General features: G+C 43.8%; 1 protein-coding gene across 1 annotated transcript in view; it reads left to right on the forward strand.

Moving 5' to 3' along the window:
* Positions 1–22,863, forward strand: part of ttc28 (tetratricopeptide repeat domain 28) — a 214,254-nt gene that overhangs the window by 89,486 nt on the left and 101,905 nt on the right. Inside the window, exon 3 of the mRNA XM_033646573.2 lies at positions 20,026–20,173. Within this exon, the coding sequence (XP_033502464.2) occupies positions 20,026–20,173 (148 nt within the window). The remainder of the gene's footprint in view (positions 1–20,025; positions 20,174–22,863) is intronic.

Below are 22,863 nucleotides of genomic sequence, written 5' to 3' on the forward strand. Positions count from 1 at the left end.
TGCTTTACAGTGCTGTACAGTCCACTTCATTTCCCCTCCACCAACATCTCCGTATACTAACCTGATAATCCATTTATTGGATTAGCCGTGCTGAATAAAAGAGCTGTCAATGAATCAATTACACTGGAGAGAAAAAATAGGTACACATGTATAAACGCACACAGTGAGACCTCAGCAAATCTGCTTATCTGTATCACGAGGAACCCTGATATCAGGAGCGCTGAAAGACCAAAAGGCACGGTGGATTAATGACTGACTGCTCTTCACTGGGTGGCTGTTCCTGTATGAGTTATCACAACCTGTGGGGCTGGATGTGAAACAGAGAGGCTCCAATTAGCTTTGTAGGGAATCATTAGGAGTGTGTTCTCTCCTTGCCCTGATTCAGTGAGCGGGAACTGCACGATGCGTGGCTTCCCCCCCAAGAGTAATCACAGGTCTCTGTGCTGCCGCCGTCTCCCTCGCCCCTCCTGTCCTCCACCTCTCCTCATCTCTCCCTGGATGATTTGGCTCTAATTAAGATGGTGAACCACCAGGAGAGGAGGAGGAGGGTGTTGACCCTGCCTTTAGTTCAGACATTAGAGGTGTAACAAAGGAGAGGAAGAGAAGGACACGGGATGTAAAGGCAGAGGAAGTGAAGGAGGCCTTGGGAAAAAGATGAGCAAAGGACTGTTTTGAAAATAAATGGTCGAAATATTAATCACATTTTTTTCCCCTAGGTTCTTTGGGAAACTGAAAAGATAGCGAAATGCAACAAAAATAATCGCAGTCTCTCGTCTACTCTTTAGAAGACCCTTGATCAAATGCTGTGACCAGTGGTGATCAGAGTCATCTCTTCGACTAATTTAAGTCTTTGTTGTCACTTCAAAGCTCAGACTGGTCGGGCAACAGGAACTGACTTTGTGTTTGTGATGGTTTCAGATGTATATAGATGTGTTCATCCAAAGTGTCCCTGTTTCTTATCAGAGGTGCTTTTAAGTTGGTCTGCCATTTTGGTGCAGATGGAAATATTGCAATGACTACTGGATGGATGATCATGAAATTTGGTGCAGAAATCTGAGGTACCCAGAGGATGAATCTTATGGACCTTAGCAACACATTCTCACTTCGACCTCGTCACATGTCAACATTTGGTCATGGACTTTCCAAGCTGAGATGTGACGTCCAAGGTACCCTGGGTGCGTTGGTTGTTGACGTTCTGGGACACCGTGTCAAGTTCAGCCTGTTATATGTATTGTCTTCTTTCAAAATACACTTCTGTTTTCACAGGAAATGTATCATTTGCATACAGTCTATTTCAAAATAAAAGCACCACATCAGTGCAACACTGTAAATTGACGTTTTTTCCCTTCAACAACAAACACACATGGTTGGGTTTAGGAAAAAAGATCAGGGTTTGGCTTTATAAGCTTGCGGGATGCGAACACTGCTCTCCCAGGTGACAGTTGGGACAGTCGCCTTAACTTTTGTTTATGTCCCGCTGCGTTCCCCACGACGCCATCGAGCACCATTAAACTATACCGGCAACCAGCCGCGTATCATGCTGACGTTGAAGGACGTGGAGTGAGACCGGGTTGTGTTTTCACATGAAGTCATACAAGGTACAACTTTGGTGAAATGTGATGCCATCATCCCGTGAATTGACCTTTTCTTCCTTTAACAACAAACACACGTGGTTACATTTTGCCAACAAAATCACGTGGTTGTGTATAGGGGGAAAAAAACAACAGGATTTGGCTTCACAATATTACGGGCCTCCTGGGTGAAAGCAGTGATTGTTGGACCCATCGACCCCAACTCGGTTTTCCGCCCCCTTAACTTACGTACTTATGTGCACAATTGAAATACTTTATCCCCAGTCTAGTTAGCAAAGAGCTAGACCAGAGGTGAACTGTTCGGCTGGCGGAAGTCTCGATCATCCGGGTAATTTTATGCATGGCAGTAGATCCATTTGGTTTGATGAGCAACTGTCACGGGAATGAACCAGGCCCCGTCTTCAACACTGTATGCAGTTGTCTTTATACAGCCATGCTCTGCAGACATGACAGCTACTGCATGTTGTTCTGTGTTAGGAGAGTAAGCCATCCTCGGACGTTGCTGTTCATCACCATCCCTGGGTTTCCTGAGGAGCTTTGTTCTCACCACATTTAACCCCTCTGTCACTCTCAGATTTATTTACAGTGCTGTCTTGCCCTCCTCTTTCTGTGCATAAATGATGCACGCTTGTCTTTGCTGATACAGCCTCAGGAGAAATTGGGAGCACTTGGTTTGACGCAATGGATCTCCCTGCGAATACAAGTCATTAGTTACGTTTACATGACATCGGAAAACATCGATTAATCGTGTCAGTCTGACTAAAACTGGACTTTTTTGCATGTAAACATGTTAGTGTGACTGAAATCACACACTCAGATCATGTGACTCCTGCATGTATACACTCAATCAGACCCAAAGTGGCCGAGGCGCTCTGAGCATGCTCCACAGTTTCTTGATTAGCATTAAATGTGTAAGACAGGAAGAAGCCGGTAACAACATGGAGAAATCTACATCCAGAGCCGTGACTTTCTGGACAGACCAAATGTACAGAGCTGTAAAGTTGTCCACCATGGTAGCAGTTAGCTGCTAGCTAACCGTAGCTAACTTGTTTGTCCATTGTTTGGTCTGTGACATAATAGGTCAACAGGAAAAAGGTCCAATACTAACAAGCTGAAAGGGGGCATATCTCCACCTATCATAGAGGAGTCGCACATACTTGGCTCAATAAATGGGTTCCCCTCCCGTGCTTGTATACTGGGACAAGGACAGTAGTTGAGCTGTAGTTGTAGCTCCACTTAACTGTGCATGATTGTCAGCCCCACTTAGCAGAGTATCCGTTTATACAAACCTATATTTCTCTCTCTGCGCTCCGACCCTCTGAATCAGACCTACAGTTCTGTTCTGTTAGCTCTTCACATTGACCCTTGCTCTCCTCCCCAGCAGGTATATGTGCTCCCTCAGGGTCAGAGGTCACTGAGGCAATCAAACGCAGCACGAGCACATGCACACACACAAACTGCAGCAGCAGCCGGCTGAGTGACAGTCTAATTACCCAGTGTGAGCGAACCAAACCCCTCCGCTGTTCTGCAGTTAACAGGATCAGAAGGCCACTTGTCCTCCTCCCCTTCACACTCCCCCTTTATGCATATTTTTCTTGTGAGTGCTGCGGTATGTGTGTGTGTTTATGTGTGTGTGTGTGTGTTTATGTGTGTGTAGTATAGAGAGAGGTAGATTGGTCCAAAGACGGCGGCTGATACATGGAAAGGTCGAGGGAATGACTCAGGGTCTGGGTTTACAGATAAAGTAGAGCAGAGAGAGAGAAGAAAAAGGGAATTGCTTTTGGTCACCGGGGGAATAAACCTTGTGTGCTGAGGTTAACTAGGATCACTTGTGTGTATGTGTGTGACAGAGAAAATGCTTTCTTTAATTTAGAGCTCTCGGTTCAGAGTAATTCAGCCTGTACGCCAAGGTTAGATGTCCGAGGTGACGTCCCACTCAGGTTATCCACACAGACTTTCAGCATGATAAGGTGCACTCTGAGTGGAATAATACCCATGGTGTGTTTTATACCTTCAAGATGGAGATCTTGTTTACCAGGAGCCAGTGGAGAGTGGAGGTTTGAAGCAGTGGATCGGGTGTTGGAACAGCTGCAGTGAAGTGAGGCTGTGTGCTCTCTGAGAGGAGATAAAAAGAGAAGGATGTGTCAGCTGGCCCTTATTATTGACCTCCAGACATCACATTTCAAAGAGAGATTGAAAAATGTTTTCTACTGTGTGTTGACTTACACTTAAACACATCATCGGCCCATTTAACTTTGATCCTGTGGCCCTGACCAATATAGAAAGTGTTCAGGACCAGCAGTGGGCTTTCCTTAAACAATCTATATTTTTAAACTGTTACGTGTCAGTTCAAGGCACTTTCATACAGCCCTGTAACACAAATATAAATCTGTCTCAAAGTGTTAGTGCAGGGCAGTATATTCAGTATATACAGGCCACTTTATTAGGGACACCTTGCTAGTACCAGGTGGGACCCCCTTTTTAATTCTTGGTGTCACAGATTCAACAAGGTGCTGGAAACATTCCTCAGAGCTTTGGGTCCATATTGACATGATGACATCACACAGTTGCTGCAGATTTGTCAGCTGCACATCCATGATGAGAATCTCCCGTTCCAGCACATCCCAAAGGTGCTCTATTGGACTGAGATCTGGTGACTGTGGAGGCCATTGGAGTACAGTGAACTCATTGTCATGTTTGAGATGATGTGAGCTTTGTGACATGGTGCGTTATCCTGCTGGAAGTAGCCATCAGAAGATGGGTACACTGTGGTCATAAAGGGATGGACACGCTCAGCAACAATACTAGCAACAATAATATCCATGCTTCCATCTGAATGTGGTTTTTCCAATCTTCTATTGTCCAGTTTTGGTGAGAAAACCCGTGTGAATTGTAGCCTCAGTTTCCTGTTGTTAGCTGACAGGAGTGGCACCTGGTGTGGTCTTCTGCTGCTGTAGCCCATCTGCTTCAAGGTTGGACAAGGTGTTGTTGCTTCAGAGATGCTCTTCTGCACACCTTGGTTGGAACCAGTGCTTATTTGACTTCCTGTTGCCTTTCTATCATCTTGAACCAGTCTGGCCATTCTCCTCTGACCTCTGGCATCAACAAGGCATTTTGGCTCACTGGATATTTGCTCTTTCTGGGACCATCCTCTGTAAACCCTAGAGATGGTTGTGCTGAAAATCCCAGTAAATACTCAGAACAACCATGCCACGTTCAAAGTCACTTCAGTCACCTTTCTTCATCATTCTGATGCTCAGCTTGAACTTCAGCAGCTCGCCTTCACCATGGACTAAATGCATTGAGTTGATTGCACGTGATTGGCTGATTACCTATTGGCCCCCTGACCTTTCCCACTGAAACTGGTCTGCAGTTTATTTCTGCTGTAGAGTTGGGCATTTTAACATGGGGGTCTGTGGGGATTGACTCACTTTTGGAGCCAGCCTCAAGTGGCCATTAGAGGAACTGTAGTTTTTTGACACTTTCCATGTTGGCTTCTAGGGATGCATGATAATATCAGCACGTCATCTGTATCAACCAATGTCAGCTTTTGAATAAACTATGAAAATTGGCCAACATGCCGTCACGATAAGAGTATGCATGTATAATACACTGAACAAAAATATAAACGCAACACTTTTGTTTTTGCTCCCATTTTTCATGAGCTGAACTCAAAGATCTAAAACATTTTCTATACACACAAAAGACCATTTCCTCACAAATATTGTTCACAAATCTGTCTAAATCTGTGTTAGTGAGCACTTCTCCTTTGCCGAGATAATCCATCCCACCTCACAGGTGTGGCATATCAAGATGCTGATTAGACAGCATGATTATTGCACAGGTGTGCCTTAGGCTGGCCACAATAAAAGGCCACTCTGAAATGTTCAGTTTTATCACACAGCACAATGCCACAGATGACGCAAGGTTTGAGGGAGCGTGCAATTGGCATGCTGACTGCAGGCATGTCCACCAGAGCTGTTGCCCGTGAATTGAATGTTCATTTCTCTACCATAAGCCGTCTCCAAAGGCGTTTCAGACAATTTGGCAGTACATCCAACCGGCCTCACAACCGCAGACCACGTGTAACCACACCAGCCCAGGACCTCCACATCCAGCATGTTCACCTCCAAGATCGGACGACGAGCATGCAGATGAACTTCCCTGAGACGGTTTCTTACAGTTTGTGGAGGTCCTGGGCTGGTGTGGTTACACGTGGTCTGCGGTTGTGAGGCCGGTTGGATGTACTGCCAAATTGTCTGAAACGCCTTTGGAGACGGCTTATGGTAGAGAAATGAACATTCAATTCACGGGCAACAGCTCTGGTGGACATGCCTGCAGTCAGCATGCCAATTGCACGCTCCCTCAAACCTTGCGTCATCTGTGGCATTGTGCTGTGTGATAAAACTGAACATTTCAGAGTGGCCTTTTATTGTGGCCAGCCTAAGGCACACCTGTGCAATAATCATGCTGTCTAATCAGCATCTTGATATGCCACACCTGTGAGGTGGGATGGATTATCTCGGCAAAGGAGAAGTGCTCACTAACACAGATTTAGACAGATTTGTGAACAATATTTGTGAGGAAATGGTCTTTTGTGTGTATAGAAAATGTTTTAGATCTTTGAGTTCAGCTCATGAAAAATGGGAGCAAAAACAAAAGTGTTGCGTTTATATTTTTGTTCAGTATATGATGCTAATTCCACTACAGAAGAGAGTTGATGATCGCTAAAATTAGGTGGGGACAAAAGTAGATATATCGTTATCGGGATTGGTTATCAGTTGTTGGATATCAGCAAAAATTTTAATATCATGCATCCCTATTGGGTTTATTTTTCAGCTGCCAGAGGTTGCCTCTTCGTTGCAACCATATATTTGGATATTTGTTAGAATCACACCCAGACAACTGTTACGTAATTACCTACTGAAATCACGAGTACTCATAACACTGTACTGTGACGCAGTTCTTCCCAGTCGTGTCCACTGAAGTCTAAACACAGTTAATGACCTGTGTTGTTGGTTTATGTTGGGAGAGGCTCGGCTCCACTCCGCTTACATCAGACAGACGGTGACGCCTCATCTGTTGGCTCCAGATAAATTTGGTGGTCCCTCAGCATATGATGGCCGGGGGCGTCACTGATGACCCTGCATATGGTACTGCACATCGACAGGCACTCAGACACGCTAACATCAACACAGTCCCACAGAAGAGACGACCACTCGTCGCTGTCCTTGATGGATGAGGGTTTATGTCAAGCAGACGTCCTTTTTATAAAATTTAAAGCCTCAGATGCACCTCCGCCTTTACAGCTGTTCCAGAGCTTCTGACACACCGCTGTACACAGACTTGTGAAGCCATTAGAGCGTCTCTGCAGGTCTGTGTGAGCGAGAGCCCACAGCTGGTCGTGTAACGTCTTTATTGGTCCCAGTGGAAACACTGGTTATGGTCACTCCAACTCAATTATTGCATCTTAGCTAGTGTCCCTGTGAAACTGATAAATATTCATGCAGATTAACCAGAGAACAGTTGGTGTGTGTGTGTATGTGTATGTGTGTCAGTAAATAGGAGTGGTTTCATAAATACCTAGTGGAAGAAAAAAGTTAATTTACTCAAATACTGTACTGAAATAGTTTTTAGATTCTTGTACTTGAGTATTTTCAGTTTTTGTTACTTCATGCTTCTACTCTGTTACATTTCAGAGGGAAATACTGAACTTTCATCTTTTATTTTTATCTGTATCAGTCGCGATGCTATTAAGGTCCAGCTCGCCGCCGGCCACACTTCACTGCTGTTTGGCACGACTTTGGTTTTAAAACTAGCTCCTTCTAGATCAGCTGCAACAGCAAAATTAATTCGACAGTTACTCATTTTTTGGTTAGTAGTTTTTCATTTTAGTACAGGGATTTTCCTTTTTATTTCTAAACACTTGTGGAGACTTGTCACTTTCAAAATGGCCTCTTACTGTAATCCATTGCTGTCACCCACCTGTGCTCACTTATTAATCAGGATTGGGTGATGCCTCCTTCCAAGCTTATAAAATGTTTGCTTGACACCTGTCCACACTTTTGCACCCTGACAAATGCAGAGAGTCAAAACCGGTCGGTGTTTAAATGTAAGCAGCCATGTTTTGATATAAAGGCTTTTCAACTTACAGTAATCCGAGCTCACTACTATCTTGCTCTTCAAAACAGAAGTGTATTTTGAAAACAGACAATGCATGTAACAGGCTGAAGTTGACACGGCGTCCCAGAATGTCAACAACCAACACACCCAGGGTACCTTGGACGTCATATGTGGACGTGGAAAGTCCACCACCAAACGTGGACATGTGACGGAGTGAGAATGTGTTGTTTGGTGTGATGATGTTCTGTAGTCTCATTTAGCCACTTGTTACTCACCTTTTTAATGCCCTCAATACACTGTGCGATTTTAGCAATCTTATAAGACCATTGCATGACACACTGTGAGATGTGGATCTAATAAACTTTGGTACGATGTGAAGTTTGATGTGTGCAGATTGTACGATGGCTGTTTACTACTGAATCGCAGGTTACGACGTACGTCAATATGCAACATCATCAGCGTGCACCGCATCAGCGTGCCTCATCCATCTGCGCCACCATAGGTATCTTGCTCACCTGGAAGTTGCAGTTCCTCTGTAATTTCCTTCCATACAGCGTCTTTTTTCTGGCGGTCATGATAGCAGCTGGAGGAAACATCAAATCAACAAGGCTTCTGCTGCCACAGCTCCACCAAACTTTCCTCTTTCTGGGAGTTCCACACACTTCTTTTTGTTCGTTTTACCTCCATGGCAAGCGATCATTTGTTTGGGTTTAGCGCCGGTGTCGCGGTGACCATTGCGTCATTTCGTGCTGCATTTCTATTGGTTGATTAGTAGACGCAGGTCGTAGCAGCTGTCACACTGTGAGACAGTCATCCTAAATTTCTGTCAGAATTTTATCTTAGGTTGTCCTTGGTCGCAAGACGTTGACAACAGCCGTCCTTGAACCTGTCTCACAGTGCGACGTTAAGACCAACGTTTTAGAGCCACGACCAAAGATATCGCCACGTTTCTCCCACGATGGTCATCTTTTGTCTGGGACGGCCCAAAATCGCACAGTGTATACCGGCCATGAGACAACTAAAATCTTCAAAATTCACCAGTGGGATATTTACTGACGTATTTTATGTCGTAGAACAAAATGTGTCTCTTAAGCTTGTGGCACGCTAACCAAAAATTCAAAAAACTATTGACTTTGAGACGAGGCAACCTTGAGTGCTAAAATGCTAACTCATTCCTGGGTCTAAGGACTCATTCCTAGACCCCTCTACTGACTCAGTTTCCCAGGTTTAAGTGAGGTTTTCTTGTGTTTTTTCAAATGGCCTTAGTGGGTGTGTGTGTTTGTGTGTTCCCATGTTGCTGGCTCAGCAGCATTATTTCTGCGCCACAATGCTTTACAGGCTGACTAGTCTATTAGAAGAACCTGTTTGAATCACGCCGCCCTGCGAGATGAGGGGGCTGTTAATTCCTAGACTGTGAGTAAGTGCACACTGCTGCAGAGGGCTGCTGGTTTAAATTCGCAGGGTTTGATCATACTTCACCCTGGTAATAAGGTGCATTCAATTCTACAAAGAGGCATCTTTATAAATACAGATTGCTGTTTTTAATGACTCCCTCAGACCCTCTCAGGCTCTTAAATAATGATCTCACTCTCTGAGGTTTACAGCCCGCAGCTCACAACTCACGCAGCATGTCGTTATATCACCTACTGTGGGATAAGTGGGGGATTGACTTGGCAAAATGAACCCTCTTGTTTTTTAGTGATGGCCAAGTGACATCAGCAACACCTCATCCCTGTTGTTACACAAAGACAGTAATTCCTCCTCTGGTTTCAATCTGAGGCCTGCACCAGAAAACTGTACATCTGCAAGGATACAGCTTATTTTAGTGGTTTTGGGCGTTGTTTCTGTGAGTGATGATAACTTTGTACTCACAAAAATGACCCTTTGCTCAGCCCCATTCTAGCACTGCACGTATAGCCTAGTTTACAGTGGTGACAGTGACAAATGAAACATCAAATTCATCTTAATTACTGAAACTTCAGGCTTCAGATTTGTAGCTAAAGCAGGTTTTATCAGCTGAGGTTAGCTTAACACTTCAAGTCAAGTCAATTTACAATCTGTAGACCATGTGACACCCTTCGTCATTTCAACACTCACTTTTAACAAACTCGTAGCTTTGGAATTTCAGTATTATTTGTTCCCAATTACCCTGCTTTATGCTCTGTTGTATTCAAATAAGAAAGTTTGGCTAACATTGGTAGAGTGTAAACTTCTTGAAACCAATTTAAGAGGAAGATAGAGCTGCTGGTTGGCGTTGGACAGCGGCCGTGTGTCACTCCGAGTCACTCATCAAGATGAGGACATCAGCTCACCAGTCTGTCAACTTCTGCTAGCTAGCTGCTAGCTTATCAGATTGAGGTTTTCAAATGTAAACATCAAGAAAAAGAAGAAGAAGAAATGGGCATAGCTGATCTAGCATCTTGCTAGCCATTGTACAGGTGTTGGAAAATAAACTGGATGACCTCCATGCAGCATCAGTTACCAACAGGATATCAGGAACTGTAATACCAAAACTTACTGCACAGTGTCATTCAACCATGAACTCTTCTTCTATATGCAGATCTGACAGAGTGAAGGACTCTGGTGAGAGAAGGAGAAGTGTGTGCTTTACTGTGAATACGGACGGGTGTGACGGTGGAAATGTGAGATGCTGTCCTGTTCCTGCTCGTAATAAACACTGTGGATCACTGCTATGCACAGTTGAGAGGTGGTTACAGAGCAGTGTTGCCTGAGTTCAGGAGGAGCAACCATTTGGCCAGATTTGGTGAGGTCTAAACTTGGAAACAATCTGCGGCGGATGCCTCCAGTGATGCAAGAGATAAATCCAGGACACCACCGTTAAAGTCACAGATGAAATCAATAAATTGTCTGTGTCTGTGATGGAGTTAATTTGTAAAAGAACAGAAGAAACTGTACCACAAAGCTACAGTTAAATCACTCCACAACCAGAAACCGTGGATTACCAGAACCAAGGTTAAATTTAAACTAAAAAAACTGAGAGCCCGAGTTAGCTCACAGTAAAACCTACTCCTGAACAGACAGTAAGACAAGGCAAACGTTTTTACATAATTCTCTAAGAATTTTAGCTCCATGTAAAGTGAATTAAGTTGACGTTTACCAGGTAATGCTCGACTCCTCTGCCTTGATGACTCAGTTTATACATTTTTATCACTGCTGACTTAATAAATCAGAGTTCTACCAGGTGAATCATGACACCAAAATATAAAGCAGTAGTAAAACAAATGACTTAAGCATTCATGTTATATATCATCCAGTCCCCTCCGAAATTGTTGAAATGGTTGCACCCAATATCAAACGTTTTAAGACGTCAGAAGTGTACTTGTTAACAGGGCATATTTGGTCATCTTCACGCGCATTTGACAAGTGGAGACATTATATTTTTACCTGTTAAGACAAACAAATTTGGCTTATTAATACAAATGCTAAAATAGAGGTATGGGGCCAGGTAGTCTCGCCACCAGACAATCCGAGATCTCCGCCTTCTGATATTCTGGGGACACTCCTTTCTAAAGTGTGTTTAACACACTGGAGAAAACGGCCGGCAACAAAGCAACACCTCTTGCATTTTTGAAAAGGACACGCCTACTCGGAAATGTGCGCTCCCCCTTTTCTCGTCCGCAAGGAAACAAACACACAGAGAGCTTGAAAATGGATGCCGAGAGATTTAACTCCGTTTTATCAAACGTGTGCTCATCCGTGAAGAAAATATTTTTTCCAGTGGATGTCTTAGTTACAATATGATTGAGCTAACTGGAGTTTAATGTCGTATCCGACAACGGGAGGCTTTTAACAGATGACGTCCTGATGTTAGCTTTGCTGCTAGTGTTAGCTGTCCCTGTCAGCTGCAGCCACTGATGCTTTCTAGACATCGTGATTTCCCAAAACTGAATAAATACCACACATAGCAACACAAAACTGCTTTGCTAGCTCAATCTTGTTGTAACTAAGATATCCGCTGGAAAAAATATTTTTTTTTAATGAGTTATTACCTATTACAGACACCGCTAACGGCTAACAGGGCTAACAGCTAACGGTTAGCCCAGCTAAACGTGCACACAGAAATAGTAATGTTTGTTCAATCATTGTGTTTATAGACTTTACAAACATCGGATTAGTCTAAACGGTGATACAGTGATGTGAAAAATGTGATATGTATATATATATATATATATATATATACATAAAAGCTCTGCTGGTTTTCTACCCGGACTATAGAGGGAATCGCCTTGTTGTTTATAAGGCGATTCCCTCTATAGTCCGGACGGACGGATGAGTCATGGCCTTGAAAAAGATTATGTTTGTTTCTTTTAGTTGGCGAGAATGTGTCGCCGCAAACGCGACAAACATCCACTAACTTTGACGGCGTCTTCTGCGAACACGACTGAGCCATTTTGTACCTGCTAGACGTGTTTCTAGTGGGACTATGTTTACGAGCACAAGAGTTCAGCGAGCCACCGAAGGACCGCCCTGCAGATTTACTATTGGTTCTGCAACGTAAGGAGTTTTTTAAACTCTGAAATTGTATCCGCCCATCTAAACACAAAATCAGGGAGAAAGACATCAGTCTTTAGTTAAGCAAAGCGTCTAAAGACTGACTTGTGAGTCTAGGGGCCATATGGCTTTTGATACAGCTTTTGTGTGCACCTAGTTGTATAGTTTTCCTGTGCAATTGACCAACATCTTGGTGCACTTGGTTTCTGTTTAAAATAAAATAGTCTGTATAATCTGGATCAACTGTTGGTGTGCGTACAACCTGATCATATCTCTTGCTCCATCTGACTTGTTTTAATAATGCAGCAGTTCAGTCTTATAACCTATGGCTAAAACACATGTAAGACCCAAGCTCTATCAAAACTGAGTTATCCTTTAATAACAGCGCTAAACTACTGTTGAGGATTCCAACTAAATCCTGGGACCACAGGTAGAATCGTAAGATGCTGTGGGCAGGTTTATATCCTTTTGTCAATTGTAGTGTGAGGTCCTGTTTGTTGTTTGTCTGTTGTGAGAAAATGAAAGCTGGCTCCAGGCTGCCAGGTGTGTGAGGAAGCTCTCCTTTCTTCCCCTCAGCCTCCTCACTCTCAAATTACTCCAGGCCACATCTTCCTCTTCCACATCCTCTGCACAGTGTTAAATCTGTTCAGTCACCAGCAACGCAGCTGGAAGAATAAGGTGTAATCCACTTTGTGTCCAGATGAAATGAGAGTGAAGCTTTGGTCTGTGTGTTTTGAGGCAGATTGTCTGATTTGCAAAGACATCAATCTCTATCATGTCTGCTTTATGTGATCCCCTCTCACTCCAGCTCACCCCCTCTTTCTCTTTCCCGCCACTTGTGTTGCCATCTGTTCTCGATTAATGTGAGTTACGAGCAGTAATTGAAGCATCTGTTCATCCGGTGTGCATCCTCTGCTCTGACACTCCAACATATAGCACCTCTCTCGTTATATCTCTCACTCCCTCCTTCATTTTGTTTGCCATCATGTCTCTAATACACACACTGCTTCAACTGCGACAGTCATTTGTGGCTGGCTGGTTGGTTGGTCCGCCATGTTGATCCAGACTGAAATATCTCAACGACTACTGAACGGATCCCCTTAAAACTGTGTACAGACATTCATGTTCCCCAGAGGATGAATCCTACTGACTTTGGTGATCCCCTGGCTTTCCCTTTAGCGCCACAATGAGGTTGGTATTTGTACTTTTGAGGAAAATATATCAGTGACTACTGGATAGATTGCCTTTTCATTTTTGTACGGACCATCATGGTCCTCAGAGGATGAATCCTACTGACTTTGGTGAGTCTCTTCTAGTGCCACAATGAAGCTGATATGTGTGGTTTTGAAGCAAATATTCCAACAGCTAGTGGATGGAGTGCCTTCACCATCATGGTCCTCAGAGGTTGCATCCTACTGACTTTGATATGTTTGGGTTTTGAATGAAATATCTTCACAACTATTGGATATATTGCCTTCCATTTTGTACAGACATTCCTGTTCCCCAGAGGATGAATTCCTCTGACTTTGGTGATCTCCTGAGTTTCCTTTTAGTGCCACAAGTTGATATTTTGCTTCGGAGGAAAATATCTCAACAGCTATTGGATGAATTGCCTTTAATTTTTGTACAGACTATTATGGTCGTCAGAGGATGAATCCTACTGACTTCAATGATCCCCTGACTTCTCTTCTAGTGCCACAGTGAGGTTAATAAGTGTGGCTTAAGTGAAATGCCACCTAATGTCATGGATTGCCATTTGGTGTCTATCCCCCTCATGGTAAATTGTTGCTTGGTGATCTTTTGATCAAGAATTGGCATTTGCCTCTGGGTAGTGGTATCCATTAACAAATTTTATGCACATTTTGAAGTATCACATAAAAAAGCAACATTTTTAAAAACTTCTCAAATTGCACAAAAGATTTATGCGCTTGAGGTGACTTGCATTTGTGGAAAAAGAGTTGATGTGCTAAATGGTACCTGAAAATGCCATTGCCAGAAAAGTTCTGAAGTAGGGAACATTTAACTCACATGACCCATCAGCTGTTTTCACTGTTGAGGTCTCCCAGTGCATTAGAACCATTGTATCAATTTGTCTTTGTCTCTGGATGTGAAACATGACCAGTATTAGCTGACACGAAAGAACGATTAAAACGTACCCGATTAAAAACAAATTCCTGAGGATCTCACTCTGTTTTTCTCTTGTAGATGTGTTCAACAGCCAAGGCTTCTTGTTTTGTTTCCAGTTCGCAACCTCTACTTCTTCTACTGTTCACTGGCAGATCAGAGTCATGTGTAAAGCGTAGCCTATACTGCCAACTTCTGACTTAACTATGCTTTGTGTAGCCTGGTTCATTCGCTCCAAACCAGCTGATGAAAACTCGTCTAATACAGATTTTGTTTTGGCAACATTTCAAAAGTTTGCTTAAAGGGGAACTAATGTTTTTTTCAACCTGGGCCCTATGTTCAGATCTCCTTTTGTCTAAATGAGTGATAGGATGTTCAATATGTGACATGTCTCCAGTATGAAGCTAGGGCTGACCTGCCTGCAGCCCGTGAGCGCGCTATATTAAATAATAGGGCACTCAGACAGCGTCAAACAACGTCAAAATACGTCCACTAAAAGTGCATTTTTTTCACACAGATAGGCTCGGATTGTTAGTATAATTATCTGACAACATAACGGAAAGGAGAAATGAACGTGTGTGTTTACCTTTAGCTGGATTCAGACATGTTCCTCTGCCTGTTGCTGCTCCCTCTCTCTCCTCGTCCGCTCTTCAGTTTCAATGAGCTCTGCGTCCGTGTACGTCCGTGTACTCCGTGTTCAAATAAATACGGGCGCTCATCAAATTCAAATGGCTCATCCAGATCCAGTTGGTCAAAATCGGGTAAAATTCAGCCATGACTACTCCAAACAGAGGAACTCCTCACGTTTGTGAGGTCACTCCAGCGGTAACTTCCTTCAACAACTCAAATCTCGCGAGACGTCAGATTTCAGAGCCAGACTTTCACACTCTGAGTGTTTTGACTTGCCACAACAAACATGTCTGAATTTTGACCCGATTTTGACCAACTGGATCTGGATGAGCCATTTGAATTTGATGAGCGCCCGTATTTATTTGAACACGGAGTACACGGACGTACACGGACGCAGAGCTCATTGAAACTGAAAAGCGGACGAGGAGAGAGAGGGAGCAGCAACAGGCAGAGGAACATGTCTGAATCCAGCTAAAGGTAAACACACACGTTCATTTCTCCTTTCCGTTATGTTGTCAGATAATTATACTAACAATCCGAGCCTATCTGTGTGAAAAAAATGCACTTTTAGTGGACGTATTTTGACGTTGTTTGACGCTGTCTGAGTACCCTATTATTTAATAGGTCAGCCCTAGCTTCGTACTGGAGACATGTCACATATTGAACATCCTATCACTCATTTAGACAAAAGTAGATCAGAAGATAGGGCCCAGGTTGAAAAAACGTTAGTTCCCCTTTAAGATTTTGCTTGACAACTAAATGGAAACATGACTGGTGTGTCTCTGCTGTTGGCTGCGGAGCAGGTAGTGCTCGATGGGTTTTTACTTTTTATTCAAATATCAAACTTTTGAACCAAACCGCAGTTACTTTCTTTGCCTAAACCTAGCCACTGTAAGTTTATGTTCATACGTAACTTAACATTAGGGGCGTGACATCAGTCATAGGGCACTGATTAGTAGGATATCAAATGAACCGTTGAATGACGATATGTTGAAGTAAACAAGCAGGCTCGAGGGTGGCATCTGGTTACTGGACACAACTGAAATCTTTCGCTGAAGCATTGATTGAAATTGTTGCACGGCTCTTTAATTTCCGTCGACCAACACTCATCAAAAGTGTCAGTCACAAGCATAAGTCAGGCTTTAGTGTGTAGTGGGGTTTAAGAGATTTTTCAAATTAAAGTGAGGCTATCAGAGTGAACCAAAATGGTGACCTTGTGGCTCGGACAGATAAATAATGAGCTGGAACTGACTACAAAGTGCCGTAAATCCAAGGGGAGCTGCAGGATCCCCTGATAACTCTCTTTACGTTGTCATTTAATGCATTATTATTTATTTACAGATATTGATTATAGTGGCTTTAAAGTCGAGCTTTAGTTTAGTTTTCTTCATAAGCACAGACCCAAGAGCTCCCAGGGTGCTTATGCATGAACACAGAGAGGAGACGCATCAATAAATACACACAAATATAAGTACTGTAGGAGCAAACACACTCTCACACACACACGCCGCCAGGATTAGTCCTGTCCCTTTTATTGATCACTTCACTTTAACTGACACAGACCTGTCAGCTGATGCTGAAGAGGCTGTCTAAGTGCTCGATTGGGAATCAGTGTGAAATACCTGCGAACCAGACGAGCCAGACACGGCCAGAGAAGAGACTCTAATCTGACAAGATTTTTCTGAGATGCTCCAGAACAACTGCTGAGAGACAGACAAAGACGAGACAAAAATGAGACAGAGTGTGTTCATGTTGGAGAGGTGGCGTCTGTGTGTGTCTGCGAGACTGTCTGGATTGTTACCCCCTGTATGAGCGTAGCGGGCAGTGTAGCCAGACTGAGCTAATAGGCAGGATGTGTGTGAGCGGGAGGCTGGAGGTGCTGATGGTGGAGGCAGACTCTTCCTGCTGTCACTTTCTGTCTGCCTCTGGCATGTTTACACCCTTGATGGGGGTGAGAAGCTCTGACACACAAACACACACTCAGCCTTACCTACTGTGCTGTACATTCACTCACACGCAGTCATGCAGAGATAATGGCCGGCTTGCTATGATTGTAACTTCTCCTCCTCTGATATAATCACCCTCATCTGACTGAAATTATCCTCCCCAATCACAAGTAGTCAAGAATAGGACATGAATGCCTAAAATGGGAAAAACTGCATCCTCCATACAGCAGCCAAATCAGTGTGACGCGACAGATTTGAGGGGCAGTGCTAAGTAGAGGTAGGCAGACAGGTGGGGCGTCCATATGTCACCCCAGCTACCAGCCCGGCTCCTCATCTCAGCCCAGCCCCACTGCTCTCCTCTCCAGCCTGGACCAGGGTCAGAGGGCGGGCTGCTGTCTCTCTCTCCTCAGCATGGACACTTGGCATCAGCGTCAGGAGCTAAAACAGAGCCGCCATCCTTTATTTCAGCCATTGTTACATTGATACATCCGCTGAATCTTTAAAGTGGTTTCCTTCCTGTCAAATAGAAGGTCAAGTGTCTCCTTTTAAAGGAGAACTCCGCTGATTTTACACATCAAAGTCTGCTCACAGGTGTTGGGGAGTGATGCTGCGTATGTGATGAAAAATAAGTGATATAAAGCCGCTAGTGTCTCCAGAGGGAGCTGAAGCTGATTTCCCAAAGTGATGTCACTTTTGTCAGCATCAGTTGAGGGTTGAAGACTACAAATTTGAAAATGTAAAAAATGTTGAGGTGTTGAGTTAAGGCAGGAGGAGGCTACCTGCAGCTCTGGAGCCACATGCGGCTCTTTGGACCCTCTCCAGTGTCTCCCCATGGCCTTGACAGAAAATCATCTGGAAATGAATAACAGTTATTCTTGAACACTGTCATTTTTGCAGGCCTAAAGTGATTATTGCATTCTTCAATTGTAAAAATGTGTAGCCTATACATTGAATTCAAAAATGTTTTGACATTTCATCAACGAAAATGAGTGTCATACATCTACAACCTGGTGCCTTTTCCTCTAAACCACAACTTTTTGGCCAATAATGGGTTTTTTAATAGCAAAGGCTGCCGACCCCTGAGTTAAGGGCTCGTATACACACCGTGTTTTTTTGCACCCTCAAACCCACTGGATTCAGTGTAGATGAGCATGAGGCGCGCTCAAAAGCAAGGGTGTCATGCAAGTGTTCCCAAGCACCTGTTTTTCAGGGTGTGATGACTACGCCCTGAGATAAACAGTTCAACTTTTGTAACACGGCAACACACACTGCATGTCTTGTGACGAGCAACAACTAATCACAGCCGGTAAATACCTTCTCTCTCTTCCGTGAACATTAGTCTATGATAAATATGAAGATGATCATTTTAGTGCATGGCTACCCTGAGCTTTACATCTGTACCACAGACAATATTTTAGCCCTAAAACACACTTTAAAAATTGAACTGGGACTCAGGATTTCTTGTAAGTAGATAAGTTACTGGTTATAGTCGGTGTGCAACTTCATGGGCAACCTGCCGCTGCACCCTTAAAAGCTGCCCCAGAGTAGGCACAAGAGAAGCACCCAGTGTCTGTTCCAGGTGATAAAAGTCATTGCATGTGTCCCAGCCCTAAGGCCTGGGCCACACTGCATGCATGAGCACTGCGTGATGGCTGCGTCACCTAACTGCTGTGGTTTGCATGTGTGCGGTGTTCACACAGACAGTATTGTTGCTGCATGTATTAGTACAGTGTACCTCAGGGCTCAATGCTGGGACCACTTTTACTTTGATTACATGCCCCCCCATGGGGCACACCATCCACAGATATGGCAATGCAGCTGCATTATTTTGATCAACTGCTTATTTCTTTGAATTATATATGGATATATAATATTTTGAGTCTATAAAATGTCAGAAAATAGTGACGTAATCGATTAAAATTTTGTAAAGCCCTTCAGATGTCTTGCTTTCACAGTTACGTTGTAGGTAACTGTGCTAGAAGTAATCTTTTCAGTGTGATATCTGTGATGTATGTGGTGTTGGCAGGTCAGTTTTAAGAAATGTAAAGTATTCTGTGTGAACCAACATTTGACTTGTATTCACTACAGCCAGCAAAAGCAACCACAAGTTAAAAGACAAAACCGCAAATAGAACGAAAGGCCATAAGGTCAATAAATAGAGATGATTATATTATCGCTGAAGCTGTGACTGATTTCAGTGTTTTAAGGGATATGACCCCGGCTGTAATTACCAACCATTTATCCCACTTTGTGTTAATCAACAGTGAAATGACACCGTGTCCTGTTCACATTCTGCTCCCGACACCAACACGCCTACTGAAGGCTTAATGCATTAGATTAGTCGTGACCCTGCGGCTCCATTCGTTTCAATGAAGCTGTCTGAAGACGAGGACGGGACAAAGACAGTGTGGGAGCAGAAAGTGGCAGGGCGGGACAGGAGCTGCCATGTAATCTAATTCCTCTCCTCTTTGTCTTCATTCATTTGCTGTCATGACAGATTATGTTTAAATGGGAGGGGAGAGGGCAGGATGATAAATGAGGGAGAAAAAGGGAAGAATGAAGGGGAAGAGAGAGGTAGACAGGACAATTAAGTTACAGTCTGGTCGGCAGTCAGTGAAGAAGAGTGGTGTTTGGGTGTCCTCCTCATGAATTTGATGTCATGATTCATTGCCTCTAATGTTGCTGTGAAATGTTCGAGGGGTCCTAATGAAGTGTGAGCTGTTTGTGTGTGTGCAGTGGTTAGGAGGAAGTATTCAGATCCTTTGCAAGAGTAAAAGTACTGTTACCACACTGTGAAAATACTCCACTACAAGTAAAAGTCCTGCATTCAAAACCTTCCTTTGATATGTCAACAAAATGAAACAAGAATTTTGTGCTTGGTTTTATCCAATGTTCAGATTTTTCTTCAAGAAATGTCTGCACTGTACATATTTGGGATTTGCATATTTGAACATAACATTTTAGAACACTTTTCATACAAACAATTATTTTCTTGATGTCAGTAATCAGCTGGAGGTGTTTCATGGTGAGATGGATTGTATATGTTAGAAGTTTCACCTGATTCAACTGTTGACGTCTACGTTTTCTTCTTCCCGCAGGCCTACTTTCGTCAGGGGGTTGCCCTTCAGTACCTGGGTCGTCATGCCGACGCCCTGGCAGCATTCGCCTCCGGCCTCGCCCAGGACCCCAAGAGTCTCCAACTGCTCGTCGGCATGGTGGAGGCTGCCATGAAATCGCCCCTCAGAGGTAGGCTCGTCTGTCCTCTTTCTCTGCTTCATTCACCATGACTCTCTGCACAACAACATGAGGCAGATTCATACGTTCATCTGTTCGACTGTTCTTCCTTAAACTTTGTGTTTGAAAGTTGTAGCAGAGGAGAGTGATGCTCCGGGGAAACTGGCAAGTTATTACTTTCCTTTTGTTGTGTTATACATAAAAAGATGCCTCTGATGATTTGGATCTCACAGAGAAATGGATGCACATTTGATGTGACAAAGAGGGAGAAAAGAGATGCATAAAGAAGAGATGTAGAAATAAATAAAACAAGCAAGTCAGCTAAAAAATAGAAAGAGAAACATAAAAGCTGAAATTGAAAACTGTGAGCTAGTGAGCTAGGGAGATCGGAGACATCAGCATCCACCGCTGAATCCTAAGAGCACCTGTGTCCACGCCAGGTGAATCTTCCTCTTTATAATGTGGTGACAGAGCTCACATCCACTGCCACTGATGTTTGGTGTCTCCGACGGACACATTCATCCGTGTGTAAACTCACACTGCAGCCAGAGAGTGAGGAGATGCATCATCCATGAGGCAGCGCTTCACTGGGTTCCCAGGGACAGGTTACTATATCAGTGCTGTCTGGGTCGCTCCCTGCTCTCAGGACATTCATATGAAAATAAGAACAAATAGACTGAGATTTTAGACTTCCTCTGCAGGCTTTGGCTGATCCCTGAAGACTCTCCGTTTATCACAGTTACACATTTGGAAGTTTTACACCTTTGATTCATTCAGGCTGCTGTCAGCCCTAGAGTGGTCTCCTTTGGTCTGAATCAGGGACTCATGTTGTTCCAAAGTTGTATAATTGCCTAGAGTTGGTTCGTGTTCTCACGGCAGCATTTACAAGAGGACCAGATCAAATGCCTTGTGTGAGAAAGCTGCTCTTGATTGGTCAGAATTTCCATGTGGGAAAAATCCAGGAAGTAAAGCAAACGTTGAAGAAGAGTACACCTTTTGGAGCGGTCTTGGCTCAGTTATTTGGTTCGCACCAGGGTTCGAATGACAGCTTTCATACCATACTAACCGCACTAATAGACCTAAGTTTATTTAACCGAACCAAACAACTTGAGTAACCAGGTCATGATTTCTGGAAAGAGACATTGATGTTGAGTTTTTCAAATGTATTTTTTACCACTTTGAGCACCACAAGCTGAGTGACATCCATCCATCCATTTTCATCCACTTATTCGAGGCCGGGTCACGAGCTCAGCAGGCTGAGCAAAGCACCCCAGACGTCCCTCTCCCCAGTGATGCTTTCCAGCTCCTCCTGGGGGACCCTGAGGTGTTCCCAGACCAGATGAGATATGTAATCCCTCCAGTGTGTTCTGGGTCTGCCCCAGGGCCTCCTACCAGTGGGACGTGCCCAGAAAACTTAAATGGGATGTGCCCAGGAGGATCCTGATCAGATGCCTCAACTGACCCCTTTCAAGGTGAAGGAGCAGCAGCTCTACTCTGAGCTCCCTCTGGATGTCCAAGCTCCTCCCCCTATCTCTAAGGCTGAGCCCAGACACCCCACAGAGGAAACTCATTTTGGCCGCTTGTATCTGTGATCTCATTCTTTCAGTCACTACCTAAAGCTCATGACCATAGGTGAGGGCTGGGACGTAGATGGACTGGTAAATCGATGGCACTTCCTTGAGTGCCATCTCGTTCCATTATACTGGAGAGATGGCAGACATCTCCACGGCTGATATCTCCAACACTCACTCCAAAACTATCTAGGCTGATAAACAGTATTCAGCTAAGAGATAAAACTTTAGCTTTTTGGGTGAACTGTTCCTTGAATTGACTGAGTTGTTACTGATCTGTGAGAACTATAGACGTAATAGGTATTTTAAGTTCGTCTCTCATTGTTGAGGACGTCAGGATGAAGGTTAGGTTTTTAGACGGAGGTTTTGTTACAGCTTCTTTAAATGCAGACAGGACGTTTCCAGAGGAAAGAGGGGTGTCAATAACAGTGGGCAGATGGGATCCTAATATCAGAAGGAGTTGCTTAATGAGTCTGGAGAGGGTCAAAGAGGCAGGACGCTGCATTAGCAGCAATCTAATGTTTAGAGACACTTAAGAAGGAGAAACCCTCAATATATTTACTGATAATCTCATTTCTGATGAGGCTGAATTTCCATATTCAAGAATCTTGCGAGCACGCTTTATGTAAAGAGCTGAGAACAGTGCAGGGTTAGCTTTGTTTATTAGCATGAATTTGCTTCTCAGGAGGCTCACGATGAAATATTTACAAGGTAGATTCTCGTGTGTCATTGATCTATCCACCCCGCAGTTCACAGTGCACTTTAATGTGCAGGTCTCCACAGCAAAAGAAGATGAAGCAAGAGCGCATACAATCAAGAATGGTTTGCAGGCGAGAGTTGGCACAGGATTATGTTTTTGCCCTTCAGCTGTATCAGAATGAGAGCAAGGCTTCTTGGGAATAGCCTTCTACTTGGCAAGCTCCAGCAAATGTCTATGCATGTGGAATTTTGCATCTGCTCACACGCTGGAGAGCATATCTAGTTTGAGTATTCACAATATTTCCCTTTGAGGTAGAGCGTGTCGATCCAGACGGGGTGTACTGAGCACGAGGCCGGCGGTAACTGACCCAACAAGCTTCTCTGTTTTTGAGGTGAAGCTTTCACAAGCAGCTGCAGCACTGTGAGAAGAAT

Source organism: Epinephelus lanceolatus, chromosome 19, assembly GCF_041903045.1.
Source record: "Epinephelus lanceolatus isolate andai-2023 chromosome 19, ASM4190304v1, whole genome shotgun sequence".
Taxonomy (NCBI): Eukaryota; Metazoa; Chordata; class Actinopteri; order Perciformes; family Serranidae; genus Epinephelus; species Epinephelus lanceolatus.